Source organism: Garra rufa, chromosome 18, assembly GCF_049309525.1.
Source record: "Garra rufa chromosome 18, GarRuf1.0, whole genome shotgun sequence".
In the NCBI taxonomy this organism is placed as follows: domain Eukaryota; kingdom Metazoa; phylum Chordata; class Actinopteri; order Cypriniformes; family Cyprinidae; genus Garra; species Garra rufa.
The window spans coordinates 20,738,145-20,752,710 of record NC_133378.1 but is presented as its reverse complement, the minus strand read 5'-3'; the positions used below and the strand labels follow the sequence as shown (position 1 = coordinate 20,752,710).

The window sequence follows — 14,566 nt, the reverse complement described above, 5'->3', positions numbered from 1 at the left end:
CTCCCTTCTCTGTAATGCTATTTACATTTGGATAACATCTCCTCCGCAGGGGTCCTCAGAGACTTCTGAAAGAGTTTGAAAGCACAGTATTAAAATACATAATCTGGCTCTTGACTGTATTAAAGGGATAGTTTACCCAAAAATGAAAATTCTTGTCGTTCCCAAGACCTTTGTTCATCTTCAGAACACAACTGAATTGGGGAGAAGAATTGTTGAATAAAGTAGTTGTTTTTTGTTGTTTTGCTCACAAAAAGTATTTTCGTAGCTTCAAAAATTATGGTTGAACCACTGATATCATGGACTAGTTCCTATGCTGACCTATGCTGTCGATAGAGGCTCAGAAAGTGTTGGATCTCTTCAAAAGTATCTTAATTTGTGTTCTGAAGATGAATAAAGGTCTTACAGGTTTGGAATGACATGAGGGTGAGTAATTAATAACAGAATTTTCGTTTATGGGTGAAGTATCCCTTTAATAACACGCAAAGCATGCATTAAATATATTTTGCATAAATAAATGGCACTATGTAGCTAGCTGTTTCAACATTGCTTTATTTTTAAGTAGAGTGATTAGTATATTTTCTATTTGAGCAACTATATATTTGTCACAGTTCTGTCTGTCTTATCATTGGTTTCTCCCATTTGTCTTCCCCCCGTTGATCTGTCATTTGGTTTAGCCCTTCGTCATTGTGATTCCCTGCACCTGTCCTTGTAATTATTAGTCATCTGTGTCACCTGTGTTTGTTAATTAGTCTGTCTTTAAAAGTCTGTCTTTGATTTCAGTTCCCTGTCGGTCCTTCTGTGAAAAAGATGTGTGTGAATGTTCCTGCCTTGTTCCACTTGGAGATTTATATTAAATATATTGTATTTTGTATATATCGTCTATCGTCTCGTCTAATCCTGCACGCACCCCTGACATAAGGACCGACCTAAAACAGTTTACCCGGCACCTCTCCCTGCGTTTATTTTCCGTTTTTTTTGTATCAGTGTTTTATTTATTTTTTTCCTCATGGATGACCCCAACGTCTTCATCATCCTCCTGAAGCAGGGGAACCGCTCTCTTGAGGACCACACCAGAGACTTCATGATCCTCGCTCCATCTACGCACTACCCGGACAGCTGCTTGTGCACGTTCTTCCGTAATGGACTTATTAACACCATTAAGGAGCAGCTGTCCGGGGAGGGTCCTCGAGAGAGCCTTGCCGGATACATCTAGTGGGTGCTGGCGTCCAGTGGATCTTCCTGGACTGTCGGCTTCGTCGAGGAGGACGTCAGCCCCACTCACGACCCAGAGAGCAGCCAATCATCGCCCCGACATGCAGAGCGGGAACCCGAGCGCACCGCGGATGAGGGACTAGAGCCGCGAGCGACAGAGCCAGAGCCCTCTCCGGCTGACCAGGTGCGTGAGCCGGATTCTACATCTGTGACGGTGGATTGCGACGTGGAGCAAGTGAGGGAAATGGAGAGCCCTGCCCACTGCAACACCGCTGGGGGTGAGCTGGACAACTCTGGGGACCTTATTGACTTTTCCGAAGTTTAGACTTTGTCACTGAGCCACTGACTGGCATGAACTTCCCTCCCACCCGCCCTCTTCTATCTGAATCTGCCTGGTCCCCGCTGGTTCCGCCCAGCCGTCCTGAGTCCCCGCTGGTTCCGCCCAGCCGTCCTGAGTCCCCGCTGGTTCCGCCCAGCTGTCCAGAGAACCGGAGTTCATCCGTCAGTCCCCTTGCTCACCCTCAGCCCACCATCTCTGCAGTGGGCTCGCCGCAGGGATGCCAGCTAACATCGGTGGCATGGCTGGAGGATCCCTCAGCTCCGCCTCCAGCCTACGAGTCCAGATCTCCACCTCGGCCCTCCGACCCTGCGGCTCCACCACGGCTCTCGACGCCCTCCTCTCCACCGTCGCCTGTCGGCCCACCAGCTCCACCGGGCTCCATCGTCCTTCCGGCTCCGCCTTGGTCAGTCGTCGACCATCCGCCGCCTCGGGACTCCACTCCTCTGGCTTCGCCTCGTCCCTCCGGCTCTGTCAGGCTCCTCCTTCCCATCAGCATCGCCTTCGTCCTCTGTCGCTCCGCCTCCGCCTCGGCCGCCAGAGCCTCCTGTTCCGCCTTGGCCCTCCGGATCCGCGGTGTCGCCCTGGATCTTCGGCTCTCCATCTCCGCTTCGGGTTCCTCTGCCAGCTGCTCTGCCTCTGTCGGTCGGACCCCTGGAGTCGGCGGTCCTCCCTCCGTCGGCTCCTCCGTGGGCCGTCATCCTGGCTGCGATCTGGGTCCTGCTCTCCTGCTTCAGGTCCCTCCTGTGTCTTCCCTGGCTCCTCCCTCCGTCGTCGCCCCCATGGACTGTCTTTTTTGCCCTTTGGACTTTTGTTCTGGTCCTCCGGGGGTTGCGTCCTCCGCCGGAACCCCCTCCTTCACCTGTGTTTGTTAATTAGTCTGTCTTTAAAAGTCTGTCTTTGATTTCAGTTCCCTGTCGGTCCTTCTGTGAAAAAGATGCGTGTGAATGTTCCTGCCTTGTTCCACTTGGAGATTTATATTAAATATATTGTATTTTGTATATCGTCTCGTCTAATCCTGCACGCACCCCTGACAATATTAGACACTAGTACTTATTCCAATAATGACTAGTAGGCTTCCTATTAAATTAGTCAGTTTATTTGTACTGGTATAATCATTAAGTATACTTGTTTCTTAATATCTTTTTCGGCATTACTAGTACTAATTTATAGTAGTCATTTAATATTACATTTATTACTATTTACATTACTTAAGCAAATTTTCTTTTAGTATAATGACTAATCAAGTTAGTATAATGACTATTCAAGTTTATAGAGTTAAATTACAAATCTTATTGGCAGAGTAAAATTGTCACTAGTTACTTGTCACAGTTTGGATAGTGACTAGCAGTGAATGAATAAGTACTAGTAACCGATAAACATAGCTGGGTAGTAACTAATTACATATAATCTGGATTATGTAATAAAATTACAAAATTAAGTACTTGTAATTAGATTAAATTACATTTTAAAATACTTGTAATCAGACTACTTTTTTGATTACATGATTATGTATTATTCACACTAATTCCTCTTTTCCAAACTTCTTGTCATTCACCTAATATATTTTCTTGAAGTACCCCTGAGAATACAAAATAAATTTAATAAGTATCATTTTTGCATGTTCACGGTTTTCTAATGTTGGTTAATGGTCATATGACATGCAGGTATTTTAATTTAAAAAATAAAAAATTATAATTGAATATATATTAGCTTTTCATTAAACTCACATACCTGCAATTTTGGAAAACCAGACATTGTGTAATGTTTAATGCAAATTAATGTTAATTACAACAAATGAAATATACAACAAATTTATGTCAATATGGTAGAAGACTATGAAGACTGTCATATTAAAATCAATATGATAAACGAGTTAGGGTCAAAAGTAATCTAAAAGTAATCAAAAGGTAGTCTGAACATATTAGGCTACCTAAAATTTGTAATGTTACATTACTAACTACAATTTTTGTCATGTAACTTGGAATCAGTAACGGACTACAGTTTCTAAGTAATCTACCCAGCTCTGATGAGAACTTGTCACTGAGAACAAATACTAGTCACTGTTGGAATAAGTAGCCTACTAGTAGGCTATCTAATAAATAATTATTTTTTTTTAAATTAAAAGAATAATGAATTATTTTAAGGCAATTAAAGACCAGCACTATTTGTATGAAAACAACAGCAAAAAATGATAAAACGCCGTCCAGCAGACAGTATTTTAAAACATATTACAAATGTCAGGAATAGAGCACCTCTTAAAGATGGTTTACGCACCTGTCTGATTCTGTGGGTTTCAGGGTACAATCCACGCAGTTTCGGTCGACTTCTGTCTTAAACGAGTTATCCATTGTGCTCTCAGATGTACCGCATATTAAACACTATTTAGCTGGAGCATTCTTTAGTCCAAAACAGCTGAGAAAAGATGCGCCTGTCTGGTTAAAGAAAAGCAGTCTCGGAAAAAAAGCTCTTGCTGAAACTCAATATGCCGACCCCATAAGTGAAAGACGATAAGAAGACGAAACATAAAAGAAAACACGTTAACAAAGAGAAAATACCACATTTAAGGCATCAAAGAGCTAATATTTGGAACAACGATGAATTTACAGGTCAGAACACAAATACTTATACTTTTTAATGTCTAAGTTACACAACGCGTCAGTCTTAATTCAAAACTCGTCTTGTAAGTAAAAAATGTAATAAAGTCGTCATGGTCTTTATTCAGTCACCTGTTGCGCGACTTTCTTACATCCAAATTCCAATAAAGTTTGGCTCTAGGCAAACATACGCTTCACGCAGCATGTGTTCACTGGTTGCTATAGAAACGACCAACTCACCTAACAATGTTGTGTTGAAGGAACATTTTCCTGCCGTTTAAGATTTTTAACCATTACGTTGTAGAAACGTTATTTCCGAATGTTTTAAATAGTTTCTAATGTTTTGACAACGTTCTGGTTAACCGTTCAAAAAAATCTATATATATATATATTAAAACATATTTTCTCATTATGCGCTGGCGTTCTCTCAGTATTGTTGCTTATATTCACGTTGTTTACTGATACTGTCCACAGAATTGTTTTTCAAATTTTTACTTTTAAATAACCCAAACTTGACTAAAGATAAACAGGACCTCAAACTTATAATCAAGCAGTAACAACATATAACGCCAAAGAGTTCTCCCTGTTTGAATGGGTATTTCTAGATAAAGCTTTAAAGTATCAAAATTAGCACAAAATACTTGGAGGTGGGGGTTATTTCACATTTCCTAGTGAACATACACGGACTACTGTATGTTTCTTCGAATTGACAACATGCAGGCTAACAAATAGGTTATGGTTATATACATGGCTGGAAAAACGAAATAAAAAATGTGAAACTGCTTTTGATCTTCACTGTGGTTTAAACAGAAGTCAAATGAACCTGGAGGTAACAGATGAAAGGGGAATTTCCTTCAGCATGGTTGGCCACAGCAAGTGTTTGCTGACATTAACTAAACTTAATGTCACAACTTTTCTCTGTCTGCACAGCAAAGACACTTTCTCTGTCACACTTTCCATTTCATGACTACATATCGCTGTTAAGATTTGAGCCATTCATATTCCATACAATTATTATGTTTTTATTTAAAAAAGTAACAAATGTATACTGGTGTGACAAAGTATGACTGAGAACTTATAATAACCTTTAGCGTGAAACAATTTCTAAAACATATAAATTATGATGATTATGAAAACTATATATTTTCACATTCCTACAGTACAGTGACACAAAGCTGATTCATATAACCAAAAGACGAAGATTATAATCAGTTATTATAAAGCACCTATAATATGCATAATAATCTGCATTTATTTTACATACTTAAATAAAACAATTGACAAAAAAGAGAATATATTTAACCACTACTGAGGGTTTCCTGTTAAGAGTTCAAAAGACCCTGTAAATGATTGTGAAATGCAACTGCAGCTCATAGCATGAAGAGATGGAGTCAAGATGAGTCAGCTTTCATGCTTGCTTGCAGTTGTTCTAGCTTTTCTTGCAGTTCCTGGGCACAACCTGACAGGTTCATGTAGTGTAATGTTGAGTAGATATTCTCTATCTTTGCTCCACTGCTCTGGCTCCACAGACGTAGCATATGATACTGCTTTTCTAGGTAGGACGGGCCTGCCTCTAGTTCAATCCGTTCCATCTGATCATCTGACACAGAAAGTAGTCGCAAAAATTCCTTCCAGCGCATCACGGGAATCGTTCTTATGATAGTATAGAGCACTGGTGCTGGCCAGGACTCCTTCTGCAACACCTGCATCACTGGGGGAAAGCAGATATGGCATTTAGATAAAAAGGTTGAGAAACCCCAAGTTCTCAGGTTGATCTCCTGATGACTGCTTTCAATGAGGCGAGCTTGTTAATGAGTAGGCCTATCAGTGCCAGATGATTAGAAGTTATATCACATGATGCACAACCAAACAGTTATTCAAAATAGTTGGACAAAAACCAACTACAATGTACATATCAATCAGTCTAGCAACAAGATGAGCTTTCCAACAATATTAGTTCATTTTCAGAATAAACATTTCCTGATGATTTCCTCACCCTTATGTTTTCCATGATGTTAAATGTCTTTCTTTCTTTAGTCGAAAAGAAATTAAGTTTTTGAGGTAAACATTCCAGGATTTTTCTCCATATAGTGGACTTAAATGGGCTTGCAGCTTTGAAGGGCTCTACACGATCCCAGCCAAGGAATAAGGGTCTTATCTAGGGAAACGATTGGTGATTTTCTACAGAAAAATAAAATTTATATACTTTTTAAACACGAATGCTCGTCTTGCAGTAGCTCTGCAATGCACGGAAAAGTCACATGTGGTTAGTACTTCGTCTGTGTACTTGGTTCAAAAATGTAGGGTAGGGCGAGAAACTCCATCTCATTTTCTCCTCCAACGCCGACGTTGTTTTACCTTTTTTGTAAAGGGTGTTTGACTTTTTTTTACATTCGCTTTGTAAACACTGGGTCGGTAATATGCCTACATCATGTGTGCATGATTATGTAATGCGTGAGGTCGAGCAAGTGCAAGACAAATTTTTTTTAGACAATGACCAATTTTTTTTCCTAGATGAGACACGTATTTCTCGGTTGGGATCGTGTAGAGTCTTTTGAAGCTGCTGTGAAACTGCAATTTGGACCTTCAACCCACTGATTCCCATTGAAGTCCAAAATATGGAGAAAAATCTTTGAATGTTTTCCTTAAAAACCTTCTTTTGACTGAAGAAAGAAAGACATGAACATCTTGGATGACATGTGGATGAGTAAATTATCAGGAAATTGTCATTCTGAAAGTGAACTAATCCTTTAATATACTGAACTTTTGAGGTCACTGTAACTAGGCAACATCTTACAAAAGTCTGTAAAAGTAGAGTTTAATGTATGGGTATTATAAAGGAGTTTTCCGTATTAATTTCCCACAGGTGGTTTCCCCGTATTTTGAGTAGTTTAGGGGTTCAGGAAAAATTACCAGTACCTTTCCGTTTTTCTACTGATTTTTTTTTTCTTGTAGTGTACAATTGATAAGCCAGTTTATAAAATGAGATATGACAGAATGAAAGTAGCACCGGATGGGCGGGGTGATTTACAGCATTTTAGCAAACATCAGACTGCTGAATGCTGACCAGTCAGAATTAAATGTTTCTGAGAGCTGTGTAATAAGAACTTTCGACTGCAATATTAATATGCTGTTGTAGCATTCAGAGTTCTTTTTCAGAGTTTTTAAGGAAAATATTAGAGCTTTATCAAAAGAACTAAAACAAAAAATTCTCCCTTTTGTTTTTTTCCATCTACTCTGAAAATTACATACTTTATTTACCAGCAAATTTTACTGCCCTTTCAACATAAATTTTTGAGGCTCTTCCACAGCAAGGAAGCGACTGAAGGTGTGCGAGTTATTAGAAGCTACTATCTGATTAGACAGTTCTCAGAAGTTCTACGTTACACAGCTAGACTTTGTAATGTAAGCCTGGAGGCTAGCTGATGACAATCAGTTTCACACACGCCTACACGATTGGCAAAAGGATAAGACTAATAGCTGACAAGAAAGACTTGAAAAATTCAAAAAAGCAATCAAAAAAAAGAATTCATTAATTCTGCAATGTCTTAAAGGGGTCATGAAATGCACTGGCCTGAAGTGCACTTATAGTCTTATAATCAAAAAAGGTCATAATTTACATATAAATAGTTGTTTTCTACCCTGGATTTAGCTCTCTGATTTAAGTGCTCCATTGGAAGGCCTATAAATAAATGCCCACTGCTATGCTATGATTAACTAACATCTTTGCATATGAAATGACCATGGAAACTCTTTTACTGTGTTTTTACTAGAACGGTTGCCAAGATTAACCAATCGTGAAAAGTGTTGATTACAGCATTTTATCTAGAACTACTCTGGTTGCATCAAATGTTGCAGCACTGTAGCCAAACATAATCATCATGCAATCATCTCCTGGAATCTCACAAATACTTTAATCATATCTAACACAGTGAAAACACAACGTAAATAAGAGTTTGTTATTGATTATAATTGATGTTTAGGTGAAAATGCAGAAATTGAATTGACTGCTTCAGCTAATATAAATGCTGTGTTCCAATTTACATACTGTCTGTCCTTAATTAGAATTAAGACCCGTTCTCACCAAGAATGATAACTATAAAGATAACTATATAGCGTCCACACCAGTAGACCATTTTTTTGTTTTTTGTTTATTCTAAGCGCATGTGTGTCTGCCGCTTTAAATTCTTGAGCTGGTTATACCACGCATTGTACATTGAAGGCAAATTTAATTAGAACACAAACAAAAAGTGTAAAAAAAAAATACAAAAATTGAGACTATGTGAGGGCAATGGTTAAATAGAGAGGTTTAGATAAAGAGGTTTGCATGATAATTACAACTTTACTAAAAAAAATTACAGTATATCATTATACCTGTGACTGGCAGAGCAAAGTGCCTCTTCATTCAATATGTTAACTAATATAAGCTGAATCATTGTATTTTAAAGTAGAGAGTAATTTTTTTTAACTTGTTTTAATTGTAGAGTAATCTCTTATAAATTTAAATATCAGGAGCATTTTGATTCTCTATTTCATGACCCCTTTAAAGGGGTCATAAACTGAGAAATGAAAATTCCCTTCATCTTTTCACATAAAATAGGTCATTGTACTATAAATACATGCTGTAAGTTTCAGAACTCAAAACTTTCTTGTTAGTCTAAATACAGCCTATATTACAGCCAATCTGCCAAAACAAAAGTTTGTGAAATGAGCCACTCTATGACGTAATAGTGTGGCTAAACAGCGCCTCTGCAGAAGAAGATTCTGCCCACCGATTCACACTTGTATTGTAAAAATCAGGAGTGGAAAACACTGAGATCATACGGTAAAGATGGCTCTGACAACAAGATGCTATGCAATGCTATGTTGTGGAAAAACAGTCTTTGCATTGCGTTTCTTCTCATCCCAACATTAGGAAAGAGTGGGTGAACTTTATTCTTAAAGGAGTAGTTCACTTTCAGAACAAAAATTTACAGATAATGTACTCATCCCCTTGTCATACAAGATGTTCATGTCTTTCTTTCTTCAGTCGTAAAGAAATTGTGTTTTTTAAGGAAAACATTTCAGGATTTCTCGTCATATAATGGACTTCTATGGTGCCCCCGAGTTTGAACTTCCGAAATGCAGTTTAAATGCAGATTCAGACTCTAAATGATCCCAGCCGAATAAGAAGGGTCTTATCTAGTGAAACGATCGGTTATTTTCTAAAAACATTTAAAACTTATATACTTTTTAATCTCAATCGCTTGTCTTGCCAAGCTATACAAGACAAGCATTTGAGGTTAAAAAGTATATAAATTGTAATGATTTTTTTATAATATATAATAACCCAAAATATATTATATTTTTATAATATATAATAACCCATCGTTTTGCTAGAAAAGAGCCCTTCTTTCCTTGGCTGTGATTGTTTTGAGCCATTTGAAGCTGCATTTTGGAAGTTCAAACTGGGGGGCACCATAGAAGTCCATTATATGCAGAGAATTCTTGAAATGTTTTACTCAAAAAACATAATTTCCGTATGACTGAAGAAAGAAAGACATGAAAATCTTGGATGACAAGGGGGTAAGTACATTATCTGTAGATTTTTGTTCTGAAAGTGAACTACTCCTTTAATGAAGATCCAGACCACATCAGTAAGAACTTGGTCCTTTGTTCACTTCATTTTCCCGCGGATTAATTTACAAACAAAGCACAATTCAATGCAGGACTTTCAGAAAGTTTGAAACTAAAAGACTTTGCCATACCTACTATATTGGATCTAACAGTAATGTCGCGCCACACAAGTGTGAGTAGGTGTTTATATTATGTGGTCACTATTGCTTTGTCTGTTCATTTTATTTGTACTTAGTATTTATGCGTTATTAACCTATTAATCACAGCAGGGTCCATCTATGAAGGATGTAGGCTGTCAAACATACACAAGTGTTAGCCAATCATAGCAGTGGGTGTTTGCTTTTGAGTCTACAATTCACCACACCTATTCAATATGGATGGGACAATAAATCATTGCAACATGAATCGAGAAAGGATTCAGCATTGATTCTTTTACGAACACATCACGATTCTTTCTCAAATTGATTCTGAGCTTAGTTTTGAACAGCAGGCACTGCCTGCTTTAGAAACAGCCGTGCTCTGCTTGCTTCCAAATCCATACACGCACTTGAAGCTAAAATAATAATTTATACAATTCGAAAAGGTTGAAGCAAATTATAAGGGTGTGTATAAGCATTCTGCGTAAAAGCATTCTGAGCCGAGGTGAAATTACACGACTCAGCCGAATGCACAAATGCTCTTCGACGCTCTTCTTTGTGAGCATTTGAGTGTGCGGATAAAAACTAGATTCGAGCGCCATCTGCTGTTAAAATCTAAGCTCAGAATCGATTCCAAAGAGAATTGTGATGCATTCAGAATCGATTCACGAATTGATTTATCGTCCCATCCCTACTATTCAAACAGAATGTTCTGATGATTGGGATTTAAAAAGAGGATAGAAAATAGCCTATTATTTCTAAATTATGTTTTTCGATTAAAAATGGCTATAAGTGGAGCATTACCAAATAAAAAAAGGTCATTTATGACCCCTTTAATGTTTTATATAATTACATTTTGGGTTTCCGTTTGCTATCAGGGGGGCCATGATGCTCTGTAAATCTCCACTGAGACCGCTGCATGGGTAGTTGGTCACTGGTAAAGTTTTAATAGTGGCTCCATTTCTTTCCTTCAAAGACAAACAAATGGTTATCAAGGTGATGCTTATAACTTCGAATGTCAGAAAGCATAATTTTCATCTTGTAATTTAACTGTACATAACAGAAAAATGCTAAATCTAAAAATTACAAACCATTGCTGTGGGAATGTTGATTACATCATTAGGTTGATCTGCTGAAACAAAGACAAAATTCACTATTCACTATATATTACAACATGCAGATTTCCTAAATCAAGAAAGAACTCAAACCACAAAATGAACAGAACCAAAACAAAGCTAAAGGCTCCATTAAAAGTATAACAAGCTTCATTAATCTAAATCAAGTACATGTGAGTGTATATGAACCTGGTTGAATCTGAATGTCTGGATGTTTGCCAACATGCCACATTTTGGCTTGGCGACAAAGCCATCTCCGTCTACAGAACCAGAGGAGAAGAAGACAGAGAAGACCACCGAATAAGGTCACAATGATCAGTAACACCAGCAGCAGCGGCTCAGGTAAACCTAAGAAAAGCGACAGTTTGTGTCACACAAAATTTCTAATTATTACATTTCTAATTATATAAGGATGTTTTAATACCTGGTGTAACTGTGGTACAAAAAGTTTTACAGGACTCATTCTCGCACTTAGACCTGAAACAAATTACATTAAGGAATAGAACATTTATAGTTAACATGTACTGTGACCCAAGACACTTTCATGACTATACAATAACTATAAAATAACTAAAAATGTATTTACCATATAAAATTTTTCACACATTTAAAACAAAACAATTTATTATATTCTTTGGTGTCCTGGAAACTGAAATAGTGTTTAGTTGGTGAACATTATTACAAATGCAGGAGATTCTGATGTGGATACTAAACCTTGTGCACAGGAAAACCACAACCCATTAACCTACATGCTAAAATCCAATTCTCGGCAAATACAGTAATTTACCAAAAATCCATCAAGATTCAAAAGACGTACAGAAAAAAAAAAGTTAATATATAAAACCCCATACCTAACACAGCTCTGGCATTGTCCACCATCCGGAAAGTAGCCAATCTCACAAACTACTGTTGTGGTTTTAATAGTCGTTTGTTGGTTACAATTCTCTTTACAGTTCGGACCTGAGTAACACATAAAAGGAAAAACAAACTATTCAGTTACAGTTTCCTAGCCACAGGATATTTCATTTTGAGTTTTTATTTAAAATAAAAATATCACCTTTGTTCCTTGACCATAAATTTGTTAACTTCCCTTAATGGTACTTACATTCTGTGCAGTTCTGGCATCTTTCACAGGGTTTACAGAAGCCATTACTCTTGTAAAACCCAGGTTTACAAACACAGACACTGTTATGTGTTGAAGTACAACTGAGAACCTCCACTTGATTTTCTGTAAAACCAAGAGTCTTATATTTAGATATAAAGGCATCCTTGCTACAATTATATAAATTACAAATGCCTAAATTTCACATGCATTAATTAGATTTATAAGTGAATTCTGTGTGTTTTACTTACCACGCACAATACATCTTGTACATCTGAAACAAGATAGCATTTCATTTGGATGGTCAATGTAATAACCGCTCTGACAAATCACACAGTCCTGTTGTTTTTTGAAATATCCTGCAGGAAATGTCAAAATAATAAGATGAAATGGTTCATTTCTTTTCAGCAAATATATTATATTTATTCCACAAAGGTCCATGTATTATGGATGTTTTTTTCTGTGGTTTTACTATTACTTTTATTTTAGTTTGTGGGAGGAATGTCAGTTTACCTGCTGGACAACTTCCACTTGTCATGGGTTTTATTTTATCGTGGCAATGGCATTGGGAGGCTATAAACAGTATAAAAACCTGTAACAAAGAAAATGAACTGCAATCAAATAAATGTCAATATATGAATCTAAATATATGAAATACCATCATATATATTCAAAATAAAAAATAAAATCTGAATGTCTGAATAGTTTTATTAAATCAGAAGTTTTCAAATGTTTTGATGCCAAAGATCCCCAAATGTTCCCTTGTGCATTTTAGATACTTTGTGGGAAATATTTTGAATATGTGATAAAATACAGAACGGACAATGATTAAAATATACAATTTGGTATCATGATGTTTCTACTAAAATAAAAGAAGACAGGCAATGTTGACATACACTGAAAGTACAGAGCTGGTAAATCAAAACTCAGATCATTCAAAGAATTTATTGAGAAATATTTAATATAAAAGTTTATATACAACAATATCTCACTTGCTTTGGTATTTTAGCAAATTTGAGAAGAGCTTGAGACATTTTTGAGATCACTGTCATAATTTCCAATAATTTTATCTTGTAATAATGAAATAAGATTTTTTAGCTTTTACTCATGTTCTCTAACAATGTCTACTGTTTCAGCATAATCTTAGGAAATCTCTTGATAAAAAAACACTCGATCAAGATGGATTATATTTTGAAAAAAAAAATAATATTTAGACATTACTACAATAATAAAATAGGATATACCTCTTAAACATACACATCTGAAAAATACTTATCCAATATTTTTTGGAAAATATTTAGCCGATAAACATAAAATATAATATATGCAGGAGTCTGACGGAGTCTAACGGACTCAAACTGACAGACAGTCAAAGCAATTTCTCATCACATTTGATGGTTAAAGGGTATAAACATATGCTGTACACAAATTACATATATTTTTCCATCATCACATATAACTATGAATAATTACTTGAGATTAATATCAAAATTCCAAGATAGAAGCAAGATTACAAACAGAAAGGATATATTAAAGTTAGCCAAAAGCCAACTTAAAGTTAGAAAAATGTCTTTCAAATCTTTTTAATATTTGCTCTTATATCTATATTTTAAAGAACTAATACATGTGGGTTTTTTTATAATAGTTCCTTGTACCTGACACTTTTGAATCCAAGCGCTTTCGTGTTGAGGCCATAAACCCCAAGGCTCAAATACCCTTTTATTATTTATCGATTTTAAGCTTGTCTTATATTATTAAATAAATAAAATGAACCTTTACCAAAGTATATAACAGAGTATATAACAGTATATAAAGTATATAACAGACAGAAGTGATCTACCACTACTTAGCAATGAGAATTCAAGTAGACTACAAGTCTGCCAAGCTTAATTATACGCAAGTGTTGCTACTGTCATTGAGGTTAACCAAATGTGTCGCAACAATATGTAGCCAAATTAACACTGCTTATTGTAACAGGATGGTGGTTACTAAAAAGGTACTTCTCAACAAACTATAATCAGAAATGGAAAAAAAATATAAAATTACAGTTGAAATTGAGGGCTTTTCAATTTTGTAATGAGAAAAGGTAGCAATTATAGCAAACTGTTCAAGGAAACGCAACAACAACAATGCTAGTAAAAGTGAAATACTTGCCAAATCCAAACACAGTGTTGACACATTCATGATGAGATGTAGTATAGTTTTAGCTGAAGAGTCATGAATGACGAGCAAATACGATTTGAATTCATAGACTTGCAAATGGATGAAAACATGAAATACTCCAACTCTGCTTCATGTCAGCATTTGTGGCATCCACCTTCTGCTTCACTCTGACTGAGAATCTGTTTAGACAGGAAGGTGAGTAACCAACCCAGAAAGCTTTAAAGTACAAGATGTGAGAGAAAGAGTGACAGATGAGAAACAGGAAAACACGTCAGACTATTAACCTC

At 36.6% G+C, this 14,566-nt stretch overlaps 1 protein-coding gene across 1 annotated transcript; it reads right to left on the bottom strand.

Moving 5' to 3' along the window:
• Positions 1-5,246: 5,246 nt before the first annotated feature.
• Positions 5,247-14,300, bottom strand: LOC141290551 (tumor necrosis factor receptor superfamily member 1A). Its single transcript, XM_073822673.1, has 9 exons — positions 14,271-14,300; positions 12,630-12,708; positions 12,120-12,242; positions 11,859-11,974; positions 11,439-11,484; positions 11,204-11,362; positions 10,991-11,031; positions 10,753-10,867; positions 5,247-5,857 (listed from the first exon to the last, which is right to left on the bottom strand). Exons 1-9 carry the CDS (start codon positions 14,298-14,300, stop codon positions 5,538-5,540), a joined length of 1,029 nt encoding a protein of 342 aa, XP_073678774.1. The 3' UTR covers positions 5,247-5,537.
• Positions 14,301-14,566: the final 266 nt, after the last annotated feature.